The following is a 21492-nucleotide window of genomic DNA, read 5'->3' on the forward strand; positions in this document are numbered from 1 at the left end:
GAGATGGATATCATGATATTGATATCGATGTATCATAAAATATGTAAGCAAAATCACATTTAAAATGATAAAAAGGATGTTTACAACATACTTAACATGTGTAAAGGAAAACCTTCCAAAATACATTTTCTAAACAATGAAATACAGTTTTGCTTTGTAACCATTAAAGAATAAGGTTGGGATGATTCTATATTTTTCTTATCGTCGACAAATGGCATGAGAAGACCAAAACCAAGAATGTTACAAGCCCATTAATTCCGCAATTTTCTACAGTACAGTTGATACTCAAAAAAGGGGGACAAAGTTTATTATTATGAACTATTTTTAGCGTTAGATTAATACACAGAGTGCATGCTCTGGTGAGTATTCACAGCAGCGGGACGATGGTTGAGGGGCTGACTCAAAATGAACTATAGTACCTAAGTTAATTTGTAATGACGTAACATGTCTCCTAATGAAAGATATAGCTCAATGATTTCAATAGTTTTTGGACAACATGGAAAGGCCACTGGCACAGAGGAACAAGGTATATCAGAATTTGGCTACATGGAATTACATGTTAGTATGATGAATGCATTTTTGGTTTGGGTCCTTTCATAGGATTTATGGACAACAAGAAAAATATAGACTATTGTAAACATGAATAGAAGAATGCTGTAAAACAATAAGATAAATAACAATATCATTTTAAGTTGGTCAAACATAATACTAAATTATCGCCCAGCCCTATGTCAAGGAAAGCTATCAAAAAAGGCTTATGGAACATTTCAGAAAACATACGTTCATGAGTGATCTGAGGTCAGTTGAACAGTCCTTAAGAATGACTGGGAAAATGATCTATTGACGTTACAACTTGCAGGTATAAAAAACTATAGATTGATTTGGCAGACAAAATGAGTATCAATAAATACATACAACATGAATAAATAAACCTGAAAATTCATACATTAATAAATAATAACAATACAAAACCTTTGCCTCTTGGGCGTACTAAGAGTCTTCATGTATAGGCCTCATTGGCTGGGGGGTTGTGTAGTCCAAAGACTTATACTTCTTATAATGAGCCATTCTTTCTGACTGGCCGTCACCACGATACGCACACACTCAATGTCAAAGGCAATTTTGTGGTCAACGTCTTTTACCTCAAAGTTGCCATTTTTAAACTCCCCTAAAGTGATGTAAGAGGAACACACTTTCCCTTTCTTGGTCCCGACGAGTTTCTCTCCGACTTCCAGCGCTCCGTGGTGAAGAACGTCATTCCGCCGGTCGTCCGAACCGGTCGCGATCTTAATTTTACTAATTTTGGTCGATTTATTAAAGACAATGACAAAGAAGTCCCCTGTGGAAGGAGGCTTGCCCCAGAAGTACTCATCCACAGTGCTGTAAGCCTTGGTGGCATCATAGTTTTCAAAGACATGGATGTTTGTATAAAGGTTGGCAGGAGGGTTGTCCGGAATGTCTATCGAGTCTTCCTCAAAATCGTCGTCTTTCAGCTTGTTCTCGGCTCCTTTGTACGAGGAGTAGTAGCCCATGTGTTGGAACAGCGAGGGCTTGAAGCGGATCACGTCCTTCTGGGCAAGCAGACCCCTGAAGTGGATCAGAAGCCAATCGCAGGGCATTTCCTGGTAGAACATTAGCAAGAAATGGGCCAATCGTGGCAGGTCTCTGGAGTGGTAGAGCTTCCCGATGTAGCCTAGCTTGGAGAACTCTAGCATCACCCAGTAGGAACCTTCTCTGGATGTTATCACCTTCTTAAGCGCTGTTAGAAAGTTCCTGGAGCAGCGCACGTCATCTTCTAACATCATGTAGAAGTCAGAGAGGTTTGTGCAGAAGTTGAGTAGGAAAGCGTAGTCCACGTTCTGCTTAGAGCGGAATCGTACCCGGTCGTCTGGGTCGTTGTAGTTCCGTTTTAAACCATCCAGAGAGGGGTAGTATTCCTCTGGAGCCTGGATCACTAGCAGCCGTCCTGCTATGATGTGGTGGGCAAACTTCCTGGTGATTTCCTGGACCAGGTTCTCACACCAGACCAGGTCAAAGTCGGCCAGGTGGACCACCACCACGATCTCCTTCAGCTCCTCGTAGCTGGACTGATCGAAGATGGATTTGATGGTCTCCAGAAGGTAGTTCCCTCTTTTTCTCTTGACAGATGAAAGTCCAATAGTGAGATACTCTGTGCACAAAAAATAGCATAATATATTATAATATTGTAAACAGAAATTCTTGTTCATTAGCAATTTTCTAAAGCCACGCAAATAGAGTTTGGAGAAGATTCATCTTATAAACTCAAAGCCCAGTTCCTTGGTACATACAATAAAGATTGTAAGATGTGGTTAAACATTCGAGAAAAAACTAGTAAGTCAACTTTGAGTTAAGATTTCTTCGTCAAAACTGTAAAATAAGCACGAAACAAAAAACAAAGAGGAATATTTATGATGAAAGATTGATTACATTGATGAATATCTGTAAATAGTCTTGTGGCTCACAACTTATTTATACATTTGTGTTCAAGATTTTTTTTTAAATATCTAAATGTTTAGTGACTAAATCAGGGCTCACTTGAGACAAGAGAGTTCTTAGTGTTTAATGTTGTATCAAAAGTGTCTGTGGAGCAGTTACATTTTATTACACTGCATTATATCCCCATTTCACACATTTTAGCTTTTTATTCATATATTCCCAAATACGATTTACAGGATCTTTCACAGGGCTTATGAATAAAGTCAAAAGTAAATTCCTCTTTAGAACAAACACTAAACTTACTCTTGCGATTGAGCGGGGTCCCGGCCAGATAACGATACGTGACATTAATGCTTCCAGAGAAGTTACTGAGATCTCTGAAGCTGTGAACGTATCGCTCCGAGCTCGAAGGGTGGACGGAGGTTTCCCTGAGCTGCCTTTTATCTCCTTCCTGGAACACAACACAACAAAACAAAACATTACTTCACATTGTGAACAATAGAGAAAGCTCCCATAACTATTGCAGGACTACTATTACTACTATTGGGACAAGAAAGAACATTTCTCTTCTGTGAATTATTCGAATCAGGGGAAAACCAGCATTGTTTGTGTTCCCTCAAAACTTGACTGTAACATCTCATACAAACTTGAGATAATGTGTGCTTTTGATGTGGCTCATACAAAGACATAAATGTTCTTAAGATCTCTCCAGGCACATTTGCATAGCAGAAAGAATGGACTTTGGAAAGAGCCCCAGAGAGATGAAAATGTGAACTGCCTCTTAATAATTTACATAACAAACACAGATAATGTGATACTGTTATCACCAAGTTTTGATGGCGTCATGAATAAGAAATACAAAGTCTGTATAAATACAACTTGGGTCCACGTTATGAAAGTTTAAACATGTTTCTATTAAAAAACAAACAATTATAAAAGGGGGCGACATGGGTGGTGTGAACAAATAAAATAACACATCTGGTTCCAAAAGCACATTTGTTCTTTTTTGTTGTTCAGACATTAAGGCGGGACCCGGCAGGCTAAAACATTGTTTTTTCAGGCATCAGTCGATTTAGAGAATTTTTGCCTAGTTTGCTTCGATACAATATCTTCTTTCATAGCAATACAAATAAAAGATCCTAAATGTACATTTAGGTGTTTATCTTATTAAACCTTGTCTGTATGTGTCTGTATATTTATCCTAGAAAACCATCTTTAAAGGACATTATCTCCAAATTAGTTTTTTCCTGGACAATCACAGCAACTCAAAGTCATACAGTAGATTGATTGATAGTTTGTTAACAAATGCTTATCTGATTTTGACTGCTAAATGTACACACATCCGTATACATACTAACAGTAATGAAAGCAATACCACCTATAGCTTTCAGTCAGAAGTAAATTATGTCTCAGGCTCAGTCACAACATGATTGGCAGCTCCTCATTACCATTAGCAGAAGTTAACCGCTACAGATGTAACAATGTAACAATACCGTTTGGTCTTTTCTCTGCATTATCTCCAAATTAGTTTTTTCAATACTCCATTCATTCTGAAAGTAATTGCATAATGATGTGTTCAAATGTTGTTAATTGTCTGATGTATGATACATTTCGTTCCTAAAAACATGCAAAACACTTTTTTAATGTAAGTAATAAACTGGCAAAATGTCATGGTGATATCTACACGTTAAAACGTGTACCCCATTCACATACATTGTCTCAAGAAATACAAATACTGTGTGATGTATTGTTCTGTACTAACCAGCACGTAGCCGTCTTCAATGTAGAGGTTGAGGAAGAGGAGGAAGGTGATGAGGAAGCCCAGGAATGGAATGGTGGAGCGTTTCCTCAGACACCTCATCTTGTCCAGGGATTTCCACACCAGCCTCATGCTGCTCTCGCTCTCACTGGGACCTGTGGGAGAAAAACATGGAATATGACACTTTAGTACGGTTTGCTTTGAACATCAGCAGCCCACGTTGGTTAAAGCTAGTGCGTGTGCGTAGCTTTCTCCATATAAATGAATGTCGGTTACATTCAAGCCATCGGCAAATAAGTTGACACAAAGTTGATTAAACCTATCAGCTCCACACAACTGTCTGTATTTCTCAGTATGGCAGAGATTACAAAAACTGGTGTGGCCCCTTGACACTGGAGTAGGAGCTCGAGAAGCGCCCAAGAAATGTTTCAGTTGATTAAAACCTGGACGTACAGCAGAAGGTATAAAATCCATGAGCGATCACCAAAGGCTTACCTCATGTACATGTGCCGCTAATGTTGATGCAATTCCTCAGATATTCCTCATGGAGGCGATATAAGTTAAGCACTATAGCTTTAATACAAATCATTTGCCTTATTATGAACCATTAGCAGGTTGTAGGGGATATTATTTTAGCATCATCATGCCTTGTGTGACAAATTATCTTGCACTAGCATCTTGATTTTTCTTCAACAGAGTTCTAATGATGTGTAATGGTGTGTGTCTTTTTCTCCTTTTCAGGGAAAGAGGCGGAACAAATCCATGAGAGAGAAAAGTAAATGCACTATAAGACATAATGATTATTGACAAGCCAAACAACGGATCAGTGATTTGAATCAAATGTGTTGTTAGATATTTTGCTCAATGCATCCACACACACATCCCCCTATGCGGTATTTTTAGCTTTTCAGCGATGGGGTGGTGCAATGTTTCAATACATTCTTACGCTAAGATGTTCATAAATAAATTGCGTCTATTGGCTATTATAAGCTACCGTACTCCTCTTTGTTTTGCGAAATGTAAATTTTTCTATTTGTAGATTACAGGCCATCATCACAAGGGGAAAAGTCAATTACATTTTTTCAGATTTTTCCACACAAGACAATTATACAAGGCATGAGAAGACAGGCCTCTAATTGACATATTGACATAGCAATTACTTTTTGAATTATAAATCATTAATGTAATAGTTAATATTTTAAGAATAGAGAAATACTGCCCATCACACCTTCCCAGAAACCAACAATCCAATGCATGATATTGCAGGTCCAATATGTTGGGTTACGTTATGAATTTTAAGATGTTAACAATAATGTGTCACTTCCTATTGACTGTAAGGACAATCACAGGAACTCAAAGTCATACAGTATATTGATTGATAGCTTGTTAACAAATGCTTATCTGATTTTGACTGCTAAATGTTCACACATCCGTAAACATACTAACAGCAATGAAAGCAATACCACCTATAGCCTTCAGTCAGAAGTAAATTATATCTCAGGCTCAGACTCAGTCACAACATGATTGGCAGCTCCTCGTTAACATTAGCAGAAGTTAACCGCTACAGATGTAACAATGTAACAATACCGTTTGGTCTTTTCTCTGCCAGTGATTAGGGCCTCAGCATGCTCATTTGTTCCAGCGCTGCAAAGCCCCAGAGACGCCTAATAGAATACAAACTAGCTCTGAGCTCAGTGCAGTGACCGCACAACACACATCCATCACTTATAGGCTGGGAGTCGGCCTCACCTGGGAATCGCCTAGTCAATACCTCTTTGTGCTCACACTCCAAAACTGAATTTAACATATCCATCCACCGCAGGCGGATTTTCAATCCATTGTGGTTTAATGTGGCCAGCAATTACCAGCAATTACAATATTTAAAAGTTGTTTTTTCTACTAACAGATAACAAACCAAATAAGCAAAACTACATGCTGTGATGTACAAATCTGCTTTAGGCTTCAACTGGTTAATGGCTGCCAATTTGTCAATTATACATTCTAGAAACAGTATTAAAAGGCATCATTGGTCACATGTCTGTTTGTGTTGTAACTGTGAAATAATAATGTTATTGAATGCAATTGTTTTGAACATAATGTCTTAACAAAAGGAACATTTGTTACCTCAATTTAAACGTTGGCAGCTCAGAATTCAACGGTTTAATTACATTAATAAAGGAGTCAGCATGAAGTGGTTAAATTGGACTGTACTTTTTTTAAAGAGACTCTGAGAACATCTTTGTATAACAAGCCAAGTCTGTCTCATACACACAAAGGAAAAAATACATTCTGGATCACAATGCTACAAACAAACATCTTTAGCCTATTCCATTTAATTGCTTGGCATCCAGTGTTGGATATAAATAAGTAATACAAAATGTAAATTATAAACATAAGTACAAATTGACAATTTTGGAACAGTTTACTCCTCATGTCGTAATTCCTGGCTAACCTCATATAACCCTCAGCCTAACAAGACATCATCTTCATATTTTAAAGTTGGACAGTTGTAGACTGAACTATACTGCAAGAGTTTCTATCTAACCTATGGGACTGTATCGTAAGGCGTTATTTGCGTACATTGCATTGCACCACAGATAGAAGGCATACGCTGATATTCCCCAGAATAAAACATAAGAATCTGATGCAACACTACCAGCTATACAGTCAACATTTGGCTCGTAGCTGCAAATCTTGAGTTGTTTCACCCACAATATTTGAACATATTTGTAACAATATACACAGCCTGTCTTTCATACACTCTCCCTCGGCCATGGTGTTACCAATAAGTGTCAGGAATGCCCTGAATACTGTGTACAGGCATGGCATACCAATACAGTTACTCTTGAGTTTTGTAGCACTTTTCTCAAAGCAGAATATGTTGCACTGTCTCCATTATATGTGTGGTGTGTCTCAGGTACACAGCTGAGTTTAGCTGGAGTGAGTTGAGTGCAGCATGATGATGAGGAGAATCATTAGGGGAAAACCTTCGCTGATAGCTTCACAAGAATCTTTTTGACACTCTGGTTCAGGCAACTTTTCAGAGCTTGCCTCAAACTTTTTAGTGAGAACTCAGCAACAGCACTTTTCCTTTAGCCAGAGGTGAAATGTAACTCAATGCATTTAATCAGGTACTGTACTTAAATGCAAGTTGGAGGCACTGGTACTTTACTTGGATATTTTCTTTTCATGCTACTTTATACTTCTACTCCACTACAATTCAGTGGGAAACATTTTACTTTTTAATTTTTTTTTAAGATTATTTTTTGACATTTTCAAGCTTTATTAGATAGTACATAGTTGACATGGGGAGACAGAGAGAGAGGGGGGATGACTTGCGGTAAAGGTCCACAAGTCAAATTTGAACCCACAACCACTGCAATGAAGGCCTGAGCCAATATGGTACACACTCTATCCACTACGCCACCGGAACTCCCCAAGAAATATTGTACCTTTAACTCCACTACATTTATCTGAGAACTATTACTTTACGATTTCAGATTTTGCACACAAAACATATGAAGAGTTCATACAACATTGTATACTAAATGTAGGCCTACAAACACAGATGAAACATTAGCAGATCGATACAGTTATTGACAAAACAGTCACATCTGCATTTTACTTTGAATACCTAAGCAACATTTTACAAAAGTAAATGATCTGTAAGCATCCATCACCACTGCCTTAAGCACAACTACTCACTATGTTGGGATACCTGACCTAGAATAAAACTACAGGCTATATTCTTTGAGTTATCTAGCTGGGAGAGCGCTACAACTTTTCTGCTTCAAGTTGGTGGTAAGTTGGTCTCTCAGATTGCACTTCTATGGTGTCTACCCTGATGGTACCAGACAACGTGAGGCACCTTTCTTCCTTCAATAATTCATCATTGGCTCAGAGCAGGAAGAGGATGAGAGGCTCAGTTTGCCAAAGGCGCAGTGGGGGAAATGTGCTTCCTTCACCTGGCCCAGATTTTGAGATATAACACCTATGACATCATCTTAGTGAATATCCCTATTCCCAGTCTTATGTATATATTTTGAGTGTCCCGGGGTATAACATAAAGATATGTGGATAATGGCATGACTATGAATTCACTGCTAGCATCCATTAACAAGAGGGATGGATGTGTGCATGTATGTGTGTGTGTGTGTGGGTGATGTGTTCATTCTTGTGGCATGAATCCAAAGAGGAACCTCAGCAGTGAAATGGACAAAGTGTGTTTTAATGGGTGTGTCATCTCGGCAGTCACACACTCCACTCAGATGTCCCCAGCACCATTTCAGGACACACACAGCACACTTCCACAGCAGGCATGGCCTGTTAAATATCCATTATGCACCGTGTGTGTGTGCGTGTTAGTGTGTGTGAAGGGGACCAAATAAAACACAACACACTGTCTTTCTCTCTCTCTCCTCTCTCTCTCGTATCCAGCAGCTCTTGTGCACTTAACTCGTATCAACTGTCGTTCCGGAACCCTTTTTGAAAGCCGTGGCTTCTGTAAGAGGTTCAACTGCTTTAGATTGACGTAAATGGAGCTTGGTGACAACACAACTGTTGGAAACAAAAGTCCAGTGCATGAGCGACCAGGACCTCATGAATACAATATGATTTATTTTTATTTTTGTTAAAGCTATAGTGTGTAACTTTTTCACATCACTGAATGTCGGTTATGTAGAAGCCAACCCATAAACGAGTTGATTTAGCTCATAAACTCCCTCTGTATTTCTCAGTATTTACACAGCGTTTACAAACTGGTGTCACCCCAGACACTGGCGCGGGAGCTCAGAAAAATAACATGACGCGTCCAAGAAATGTTTCAGTTGTTGATTCTTCTTCTTAAAAATAACCTGGACGTACAGCAGAAGGTACAGTGTTGTTTTTCAGAATTTCTCATGGGGGCAGAGAAGTTACGCACTATTGCTTGACATACTCAATTAGATAATGATTCCTCAAGCCTTGCTTTTTTTTATTCAATATGGCCGACGCAATTTGTTGTATTACATGATTTTTTGTCTTATTTTGGCAGTATACCAAACAGTGAATAGGCTACCTGCCAAAAGCCAGATTTGCTTGTGATTCTTCCTATAGTTGTTCCTTGAACAGATGAGATAGGATCTCAGCCATTTTATGCTGCTGTATTTATATGTATAGTGTTATTGCTGAGTGTTTGTGGCAATATGGCACACTGGCACACTGCTCTTTTTAAATCCTCTTTTTAATCTTCTATCATTTCATTTCAGGATATACGCCCAGAAAGCGACCAGAAATCCTCTAAGGAAAACATCACCTGGTTGAATCACAGCGTTACTATAGCGCCCTGGGGCTGGGAAATGGCTCTCAGCTGGAGGTCTTCTGTCCATCAATCTTTGACGTCAAGGCAACCTAAGTGTCACTATGTTGCTATGGGGACAGATGAGGCACACCAGGAGATAAGAACCAGAAACAAAGGAATTGGAAAAATAACATATGTTTCATAAGGGCACTTCACAGTAATCTACTGTATGTTCCCTATACACTTGTATAAAGTGCCTTGTACAATTGGATTTCAATTGGATTGGATTCTATAAAATTATTATTTGACTAATAATTTAGTATTTAAAATGTCAGTAAAAAAAAATGCCTGTAAAGGTTTCCAGTTTTAAAACTGATGATGTTGCCCGACCACCAGTCCATTTACAACATCTTTTTCATTTGCCATTTTATGCTGCTGTATTTATATGTATAGTGTTATTGCTGAGTGTTTGTGGCAATATGGCACACTGGCACATTGCTCTTTTTAAATCCTCTTTTTAATCTTCTATCATTTCATTTTATCATCTCTTTTACTATGTTTGTAGCGGACCATTGCACTGCCTCTGTTTTATGTTGGTACTTGTATTTTTAGGTTGCAGTCTTCCATGTCTGTTGTTGTGCTGAATGTTGTCAATGGTGGCAAAACAGTTTCTCCCCTTGGGTAGCTATACATGAAGATAATATATCCATCCATCCATCCATCCATCCTTCCATCCATCCATCCATCCAACAACACAGGGAATTAGCTTACTCATATATTTGATGAATAAACAATGTATTAATAATGTAATCATGTCAGTATTCTTTAAAACGTCTTTTTACCGGCAGTAGCCGAAACGGTTGGACTCCACAGCAGTCAGAGTGACCTGGGGTGTCCGCTGTCAGTAGTCATCCTACTGACTGCGGATGAAAAAACCTGAGTGATGTTTTCAAACTACTGATGTTGCCTTAACAACAGTCAAATAACAACATATATTTAATACACCATCATAAAAAAACACAGAAAATAAGCTCTATCCTACATTAGATAAATACATAATGGAGTAATCATGTCTATACTAGATACAGTACATTAACATGGAGAAAGTACAACCTATAATACAAGTTTACTAGTGATATTCAGTTGTTTTTCTCTGTGTTCCAGGCAAACCTTGGCAAGCTATCTTCGAATGTAATCCTCAATTTCCCCCATGCCTCCGTGGCAGGCGATATGAGATGACTGATCCAGGAACTGTCTCCTCCGTTCCCCCCGACACACACTGCGCTCCCTCTCTAATGGTGAAATCTGACAGAGGAAGAACTTCAAATGGAAAACAAGGAGCTCCCCAGTGAGGAGAAGGCAATTATGCTCTGGCCCGATGTTCGCCACGTAATGCCAAGAATTCTATATCACATACAAAAAAAAGACAAAAAAAATAAAAAACAAAAGGCTTTCCAATCCCTCTCCATTCATAATGGCTTGATTGCTACAGAGTGGCAGCAGTCCTTATGAATGCCAACGATTCCACTATTTTGTTTTCGAGTATTGTGCGAAGAGTAAATGGAAAATAGGTATAGGGGTTGAGCAGTGACACGTCACAAACACTATTCTAGTTCCACAGTAATTTCACATCCCATCTTCCCAAGGTTGTTCCTTTAAAGTCACTTCCACTGAAATTGAAATTGCAATGTCAGGATGACTTGGAGAACATGGGGCCAGGCTGAGGAGTAACACAGGCATATACTGAATCTGAGAAGAAAATAAATAGGTTTCTTGAAAAAAAAGAAAAACATTTTGTGTACAGTATCAATCATTTTGAATGCAGACAGGGAAGTGCAAAAGGCAGAATATTAAATAGATGAGATTTGAAAATATATATGTTCCCTTCTGGTAGTCCTCATGTTTATACACACATAACAGAGTCCCCTTTGTTTTGTTGTTATACAGAAATCAAAATAACCCCTTAACAAACACTTCCATTGCCGGCTTGAATCAACTCTTTCAACTCTAACTAGATTTGGGCCACGGCAATTTTCAAAATGTGAAGCCGTGTTTTAAGTGACGGCAATACAAACCTAGATGGGAACCCTCATTGTGAATGTAGAAAAAGGTGGAACAGATTAATGAAATGGATAGAGAGTGGAAAGGCAATTCTCCCACATTTCATCTTGTTATCTGTTTTACATTATTTCCCCTGGGAATGGCTGCACCTCATACAGATATATAGCTCGCCACAAATAATCAATTAAGCCTTGCAGATCTGCGGTGGATTCAGCAGTTGCTTTGTGTGTCGGGGCCTTCAACTCGATAAAAAGCAGCCACTAACAAAGGGGCTTTTCGTTGATAATAAAACTGTGGCGCAGGAGCGGAAAACACAAATCCCTTTATTATTATGAAATGGGCTGTTTGGTTAATAATTCAAATTGGTCGAAACAGTTTACCAGATACTACTACATTCACACAGACAAAGGAATGTGCCATCTACAAAGACTTAGCGACCCTAGTCGCACGCACAGACACACAGACACAAAAACACACACACACACACACACACACACACACACACACACACACACACACACACACACACACAGGTAATGTCTTCCAGAGGGTTCCAAGATGTGGTGTGCGCTGTATTTTACAAATTTAGACTGGATGCATGTCTGCAAGTTTTGGATGATGTCAAACATTTTTAAGACACATGACCAATAAAATGCAACGTGATTTGCTGATATATATATATATATATATATATATATATATATATATATATATATATATATATATTTTTTTTTTTTATTTATTTTTTTTTTTGTTAATTGATTTATTTTATGTTAATGGTCAAATGCAATGATTTACAGTTATACAGATTTACAGTTGTTACTGTAATACACAATTCACAGTTAAAGCCAAGGGTTTAAGCTTTCAAATGGTTTTCAATTTAATATTTCTATTCAATACAGAGGCTGAGAAATTTGATAATTTAAAAAATTATTCTCGGGCTAAGGCAGTGATTTACAGTTAAAGCCAAGGGTTAGCACCAAGCTTTCAAATGGTTTTATTTCATGTCTCCACCTGCTTTATAGAGCCTGAGACATTAATAATTTAGTAAACGTTTTGCAGAAAGCCCTCAGGTTTTTGGAAGGTTCCTTTGAAACGATGCATTGGAGGGTTAATCCTGGAAGCGTCAAACTCCAGAGACCGGACCCACACAGACGCACCACAGCCCTCCCCCTCCATCTCTCTGCTCTGGGCCTGTCACCGCTGTCAGCAGCTGGAGCTCACTCACTGTAATGGGAGTGCGTACAGTGTGTGTGTGTGTGTGTGTGTGTGTGAGTGTGTGTGTGTGTGTGTGTGTGTGTGTGTGCGTGTGTGTGTGTTTGTGTGTGTGTGTGTGTGTGTGCATGTGTGTGTGTGTGTGTGTGTGCTGAATATGATGCTTTTCTCCACAGACACACACATGCCTCCCTGCCTCCCCCCCGGCATTATCATCTCCACCACAAACCGCCACACTACCATCCACTACCGGGGCCCTCGAGGGACAAACCAGCAGTCCAGTGACAACAGCACTCACAGCTGTCCCCCCACAAGGAAACAATCCTGCTTGGAGCGTTTAAATAAATGGTCTCAGCCTGTCTCAGCTCTCTGATAAAAGCACTTTCTGAATCACAGCCAAACAGTATTATCTATATCCCGGACGGTCCCGGTGTCCTTGTCTTTGTAAGCTCGAACACACACACACACACACACACACACAGAGGACGCTGCCTTGTTCTTATTCCAGGATGTGTTGGAGACATCAACAAGCTTTTCATTTAGGTTTGTATTTTCCCCACACACCAGCGCTGGCACAGGTACAGGTGGTTAGCCGACCCACTGGAGAGAATGAACATGAAATACAGAACACTTGTTGTTGCCATGTGATGATGTTACCTTCAAAGCAATCAGGCACCAGAACATATGGAACAAACTGCTCAGTACAATAGACTATAGTCAAGCCAGGACTGTAATTGAAAAGTGATTGTAAAGAGCGTTCTGAGATCAGTCCATATTTTTATATCTGACTAACTTGTCAGGAGAATAAAACGGTCTTTTATCATTCAGAAGTGTGAGTGGACTTGTGCCATCTCCGGACAGACCTCAGTGCCGTCAGTGATAAGCAAGGGAGACGGCATCTATCATGAGACGCTCACTTGAGTGCAATCAAGGGTGCTTATGATGTGGCAATACTCACAAACGCAATTACACACACACACACACACACACACACACACACACACACACACACACACACACACACACACACACACACACACACACACAGAATGTGGTTGCTGCTACTGAAGCTTTTGTTTATCGACATTAGTTTGCATTTCAATGTTTAAGGTTGAAAGGTAAAGACTAAAAGGCGTTCCCCGTGCCAGCTGCAGCAGCGTAATGAGGACAGGAGGCGTGAGGAATGATCTGTATGTGTCTGAGCCTCTCCACGGCCCTCTGAGCAGTTAGCTCTTTGACCCAGATCAGCTCTACGTCAGGGGGCTGCACTCGGGAGGGGACGGAGATGGAAGACTGGGATACTTACTCTTATTTCCATTAAAAACATACACTTGACATGCCTATACACACTCACACACACACACCCACACGCGCAGAGACACACACACACACACACACACACACACACACACACACCCATATTCACACACACACACACACACACACACACACACACACACCCCTCTAGACAGACAACCTTACATTTTAATGCCTATCCCTTGTGTGAGGTAGTGAGGATCGGACCGTTGGTATAAATTATTACCTACATCTGAGACACAAGATGATTAGTATATCATTTTCATGAAGCGCTCTCCAGGGCAAAGATATTCAATTAGGTCCTTGCTGTATCATATTCGGCTAATACACTGTGTGACTTCTATACTGTTTTATTGGAATGCACACTGACTGACTAAAAAAACAAACAAGCAAACAATCAAAAAAAGATGTCTCAACTTTAAAAAGCTACGTCAACTGAATGGAGTTCAAATTTCAAAAGCATTGACTTTCATGGAGCAGCCATGTTTCCCATTGTGCTTGACTTCATGTCATAAACCTATGCTGCTGCTGCTGCTGCTCCCCTGAGGCTGTTTTCTGCATTAAAAGCAGCACACAGACCCACGTGTATTAGCAAACAACAGCCTGTCATCATGTCAGCTCCATAAAAACACTGGACAATGGCTGCGGGCATGAGAGAGGATGGAGAGAAAAAAGGCAGAAAAAAGGGCCATTGAGAAGACTGAGTGGAATGAAATCCCCTCTCTCCCTCTCCGGCTGTCTCTCTGTCTCCATTTGAGAGAGGAAGAGGACACTTGGCTCGGCCTTAAAAGCACTTAAAAAGCCAAGGTCGCCTCCTGGGTCAAATCTGTGGAATGAGAAAATGGCTGAAGGGGCTAGAGGCCGCTGGCAGATAACATGAGAATGCACTATCTCCTCCCTACACATTTAGTGCAGGCGAGTGTGTGTGTGTGTGTGTGTGGAGAAATGAGCAACTGGCAGGCTCTCCTTAGGCTTCCGTGCTGAAATGAGTGCTGGAGACACAATAAGGTGGCCCAGTTTCTCCCAGTATGAGTCGTGCATACATTGAAGTAGCTCTTAGGGAATGAGCTTCTTGGTCAAGCAGAGAGTGGACACCAAGAGAGCTGAGTGTGAGATCACACAACTGGTCTTTTCAAATATCACAGGGGCTCAAAGTGCTCAGGTACATTTAAAGGTGCAGCCTCCATTTTAGTCATCAATGTATAAGTAACTATTATCTTCCTTATGTGGAAACCAGATTCATAGAAAATGAATTGATTTTATCTGGTGGAAGTTTTTACACACATCACCTATGAAAATTCCTCTCATATTGTTGAAGTTCAGAGTCCAAGACATTTCAACATTTCAACAGAATTTAACACATCTTAGTAGCGAAATAAACCCGGCTACGTCATAGTTTAAACTCTTTAGTCACTCGCGGTGGTGTTAACAATTTAAACCTCCTACAAGGAACTTTTAAATGTTTAGAAACAGTGTTGTGTTTCCTCTGATGGTCCTAAACAACCTATAACAGTAAACGAGAACCTCAGTGAAAAGAATGCTATTTCCATTTAGTTACTATTAAGGCCTTTTATCAGGTATGATTTCCTAAAACAAAACGATTTATGGCAGACAGACATCCTGTGTATCTTGAACGCTACTAAAACAAAGTTGTATCTGCTTCACCATCGTCATATTACCATTATTCATCTGACATAGTCACATACAAATACATCACCCCATCACCATGCATCCTGCCGTCGCTCTTTCACTCACTTCCTAAACAAATCCACACGGCGCCAGCACATGCACATCCAAAGGTGCTAGTAAAATCAACACAAACTTAACATTTCCTGGAAGTCACTTTAAATTAAGCTACCCTCACAATGCATGCATTCTTTCCCCTGTGAACCCAGGACAGTGAGCAACACGCTTACATTGAGATGTACAGCCACAGCACAGTACCTGAGTGTATCCATGTTCCAGCCTTGCCTCACTCTCCCTCCAGCTTCTGTCTGCTGAGCCCTCCACTACCTCTCCAGCCCTGGAGCCACAGGAGAATCCCCTCTCCCTGCATCCTGGAAGTCTGCCACGGCTCCAGCATGAATATTTGATGAGTGATGTGTGGGACGGCCAATCACTAAAAGACATTTATCTCCTGACCGATACCCCTGACTGGGCAGCCCCAGCCCCGCGCTATAAGGCCTCTCTCCCTCGGTGATCAAACACAAACGTTTCATGGATGAAAAAGATCTTTTAATAGAATCATTGATACCACTGTGATGTATGTATGGAAGATGAGCTGGGGAAACATGCTGAGAATGCAATAGGAGTGAAAATCTGATACAACCAGAGATTTTTCTAAAGCTGTAGTGCGTACCTTTTTCATATAAATATGAATGTTGGTTACATTCAAGCCATTGCCAAATGAGTTAAGTTGATGAAGCCCATCAGCTCCACAAAACTATGTAGGCCTACAGTATTTCTCAGTATGGCAAGGTTTACAAACTGGTGTCACCCGCCGACACAGGTGCAGAAGCTCATAAAAATCCCAAGAAGCGCCCAAGAAATGTTTTAGTTGTTGATTCTACTGCTAAGAAAAAACCTGGATGTACAGCAGACGGTATCAAATCCATGCATGATCACCAAAGGTTTACCTCATGTAGATATAGCGCAGACAGTGTTGTTATAATAACTCATAATTCTTCATGGGGGCACCATAAATTACGCACTATAGCTTTAATCTTTTCTTTTCTTTTAACGTGAGGTGAAGACAACTTTTTCTATACATGGCTACCTGTGTTATTTTGTTTCTCCTCCGTTGAGACGCCAAGTGCACACAGTCTACAATAATTAGCCATTCAGGGACTTAACTCTGGACTTACTCACCCTTAAAGACCCTGTTTGTGCCACTGCCACTTTACACAGTGTTCAGCAGAATTCTTGCGGTCATTGTTCAGACCTTGAGTTTTCCATTATCAGCCTATTATTTTATAACCTTGGTTATGCAAAACACCGTGGCATTTGTGATGACATAAATGAGCTCATAAAAAAACCCTACTTCAATTCTGTACCCTTTTAATGATGCTGAAATTGAGCAATTTATTCACCGGAGTTCCTTACAGTTCCTTCCATGTCCAACTAATTATAACGAAAAACTGTGGATAGCGTTGAATTTCTTTCCCTAAAAAATGACTTTTAAAAGTTCATGTCCATTAAATTGTGGAGTCACTGCCATCAATCAACAAATCTCCCAACCAACCTGCAGATATATTATACTCATTGTGTGCTATGGGGAAGAAAAAAATCCTTATTAAAAATGACACTTTTAGCCCCCCCAAAAAATAATAAAAAAGTTGTACTGGGCTTCAATCAGGTACCTTTTGTGATTCAAAATGTCGTTGATTATATTATAAGATTTACAGTAATATAAAAACACGAAAGCTCTCAGTCAGCGTCTATGAAGCTCCTTTCCGTCACATTAGAAAGCGTGGTGGCAGTTTATTGCCATAATCAGACAGAACTAAATGAGGCACCGGACCAACTGTAACACAATTACACTTTAATTAACGAGTGTTTTACTGTTCAGTGACATTCAGGCTCAGAGCTGTAGACTGAGAATGTCTCCACAAAGATGACATTGGACCCATTTCCCAGATCTGTTTCCTTCTCTTCGTGCTCCATAAAACATATATTAGAATCAGGTTGAAAAAACTTGTCCTACAGTCAAGAAAGGGTTTTCGGATTATTCTAAGTATATTTTCTAGTATGACATAGCCATCACAGCCTAGAGTCTGTAAACCCCCATCTGTTCACATCCCCTTTGTTTACGTACCAGTTTACAGAGCCTAGGCTGTGTTTTAACACTGGATATTTTTTCAGCACACACAGACACACACACACACAGACACACACACACACACACACACACACACACACACACACACACACACACACACACACACTACATACATAGCAGATCGTGAGGAGATATTCACTGCTTTTGACAAAAAGTGAGTTTGACAACAAGCGTCCTCCAAAATTTACTCCACCTCTAACTAGTCTAATTTGTAAACACATGTACACAAAAATTTAATTAATCTTTTTTTAATAGTATAATGATATAATCCTTCTAACCTTGCTGAGGTTAATGGAGGTTATGCCTGTGTGCTACAGCCCATTGAAACACTGTCTCTTGTTTTCTGATGTGTATAGCCAAAGGGAACATTTCTCTTGAATAGCGCTTGTCTGCAATTACTCTTACGGTGGATCTGTTGCTGTCAGCTAGAGATGCTGACAAAGGATGCCCTTTACCTTTGAAGTGCTTCATCTTGCCTCAGGTAAAAGAGTCCAGAACTTGGTGAAAAGCAAAACAACTTTTTGTATGGTTTCACAAGCCCTGAGGCAAGCTTTCAACCAAGTGGGCTCATCTGATGTTGTAATATACACACATTACACATTCAAAATAGTTTGTCAAAGAAAATAAAGAGAATCTTGCCTCCTCATTTTATGAAAGTGCAACTAGACCTCTCTATTAAGGCAAGCATGCAGGGCATTTCCTCCTACCCTTTGAAATAGCAAATCAGAATCCAGTAAAAGCCTGTCTGTCTGTCTGTCTGTCTGTCTGTCTGTGTGCATTATTAATGCCACTAGAGTGAGAGAGGGTGCCTGGAGTAGATGCCTTATATCCAGACACATGGCAACAAAAAAAGATACATCCTGTTCATCTTACTCACTCAAACCTGAAGATGTTTGAGTGAGTACTATTCACTCTTCATAATTTTTATGAATGAAATTATTTAAAAACACTTTTTTTACTAATTAAGATTGAAGGCTGACCCACATTAACTACAATGTATTGAGTCAAGGTGAGAGTGAGTGGTGTTTTCAGCAGACCTCTAAATGCATTCTCTCTCTCTGGGTGTCTCTCTCTCTCTCCCTCTTTTCCTCTCTCAAAGTACTATTCATGTTTTTTAAAGAAAAAAACACACATTTTTAAAAACACTATATCTTTTACTAATTAAGATTGAAGGCTGACTCGCATTAACTACAATGTGTCAAGGTGAGAGTGAGTAGGGGAGAATGGGGTAATAAGTAGGCACACTTTTTACTCCAGTGAGAATTGCTCATTGCCTAAGCATCTTTCAATAGTCATTCCTACATAAAATTTAAGCTTAAGGTGTTGGCTTGAAATGTGTACCCCTCACTTTTTGTATCTTATTGTAATACAAAATAAATTAATCACATTGTGACAACCAACCCCATCAAGGCGCTATGGGGTTGTTTGTCACAATGTTATCTTAATGGTAATAATCTTAAAAAGAAGGCAAGAAAGCAGAACTAAATTTGAAAGTTGAATTGCATTGTCAAGTTGACAAATAGGCCTACATAACCTTGGCAGTTGGTCTAGTTTGGGATGCACTTGGTTGTTTTGATTGTGTTGCCCTTTTTTCATTTGCATGCTAGCTGCCTTTTCCTGCTCTATTCTCTCCTTCTCTGGGGTGTCAATGAGGATACAGCTTGACAATGTATTTCGTTATTGGGTTCCATTTCTGGCTGCAGCCTTTGCATAACATGTGACAACCAACCCCCCCAAAAATGTGACGACCAACCCCAACTTGAATTTCTTAGTAGAATCAAGGCCAACAACCATCTGACAACTAATTAGCTTGCTAACCACAATCTAAACTATAGTTTACCCTTCACACTTTTTATAGGTAACAAGTGTTTTGTTATAAACCCATTGTGTAAAAGCCTAGAAGAAAAATACTGAGGAGCTAATTATTTTAAATTTGACATGAAAAACAAAAACAGTCCTCTCACCTCAAATTCAGTCGTCTAACTCCAAAGAAGACTAGGTTACCTCTGATCCCAATTCTGGATATTTACATACAGCGCCTTCTAGTTCCGAGATAAAACGATTGTGACAACTAACCCGTGTGACATATTACCCCGTTCTCCCCTAGTATTTCAGGAGATCTGTAAATGCATTATCTCTCTCTCTCTCGCTATCTCTCTCTCTCTCTCTCTCCCTCCCCTAGACCAGAGACTTTTCTTGTGTTTACTATTCAGCGTAAGTCGGCACACCAGCTCGGCTCTCCACCTTTGGCTCATTTCCGAACACTTTTCCAAGCTTCCTGTAAAATTAATATGCATTGCGCCTTAATGCCTTTCGCTGTGAATCCATTTGTGAGACAGAATGATAATGAAGAGAAAGTGCTTTTCAGAAAACCCAATTAATCTCATGTAACACGGCCGCTCAATGCTGCTAATGAGATGCCATTTTAATAAGCGGGAATGTTGAACAACAAAGCCGTTTGGTAAACATTGTTGTTTATTTGTTTGATGACATGCAGGCAACGGAACACATTGGATTTAGTTAAAAATAAAAAATAAACACTTATAAATGTTTAATGTAAAGAAAATGTCCCCTTTAACCTGCGATGCGAGTATAGAGGTCATTGCTGCATGCAAGAAAACTGAAAACTCCTTTTACCAATATCTTGCTGGTGTGTGTGTGTGTGTGTGTGTGTGTGTGTGTGTGTGTGTGTGTGTGTGTGTGTGTGTGTGTGTGTGTGTGTGTGTGTGTGATATCTGCAATGAAATCTAGTTTGTTTCAATAGGAGGAATTCTGCTCTAAAACTGATATAAATGTAGATGGATAATATTCATGTGAAGCTAATAAACAGCAGTGCAGTGCAGACACACCCTATTTTGTTTATTATTGCACCATGAAATACACCTTTCAGAGGCTGCAAACATAGTGAAGTCAGACTGCCAGACAGGCTGTGGCAAAGTTATATGTGAAAACCATGGAGAGATGGATCAAATTTGAGGGCTAATCGGTACCTTGCAAACAATACTGCCTTCAGAAGAAAACAAATCTACTTGTTATTGACTCACACAGCCTTTGCCGACTGCCTCTCTGCCCGGCTGGGTGTGTTTACTTATTCATCAAGGTGGAGAGAGAGCCAACAGATATTTACTCAAACTCTGGGTCCCAACAGTTATCCTTTCCCCGCTGTCGGACAAGAGGGGCCGACCCGTTTAAAGATGCATGCTGACCAGTAAGGGCTGTAGCTTTAAAATCGACCAAGCTTTTACACTGCCCTCGTCCAATATTCATGACTCCTACTGTGTGTGTGTGTGTGTGTGTGTGTGTGTGTGTGTGTGTGCAGTCTTTGGTACATAGTTAATGTAGCTTTTTTCTATCTATATGTGGTCTGTATGTACTATGTACTGTACATGTAGTAGCTGCCTACTCATTTGCAATGCAGAAAGAAATGGGAGATAGTATGGGTGTGTGGCCTGTTTTAAAGGCCATAGGGGGTGTCTTCACATTCTATTATAATGAAGGTTAGCCCACTAAAAGGGATTGTGAGGCAGAGATCTTATTCAGTGTTACACAGTGGTTAGGAACCCCATG

General features: G+C 39.8%; 1 protein-coding gene across 1 annotated transcript in view; it reads right to left on the minus strand.

Moving 5' to 3' along the window:
* Positions 1–1013: 1013 nt before the first annotated feature.
* The window catches only part of mgat4c (mgat4 family member C), a gene marked incomplete at its 3' end in the record, with an annotated part of 47260 nt that continues 26781 nt past the window's right edge, over positions 1014–21492 (minus strand). Inside the window, exons 2-4 of the mRNA XM_080028584.1 lie at positions 4220–4371; positions 2761–2908; positions 1014–2170 (exon numbers count right to left, since the gene is read on the minus strand). Coding sequence (XP_079884710.1) covers positions 1014–2170; positions 2761–2908; positions 4220–4348 — 1434 coding nt within the window. The 5' untranslated portion in view covers positions 4349–4371. The remainder of the gene's footprint in view (positions 2171–2760; positions 2909–4219; positions 4372–21492) is intronic.

This window comes from Ammodytes marinus (assembly GCF_949987685.1).
Source record: "Ammodytes marinus genome assembly, chromosome: 5".
In the NCBI taxonomy this organism is placed as follows: Eukaryota; Metazoa; Chordata; class Actinopteri; order Uranoscopiformes; family Ammodytidae; genus Ammodytes; species Ammodytes marinus.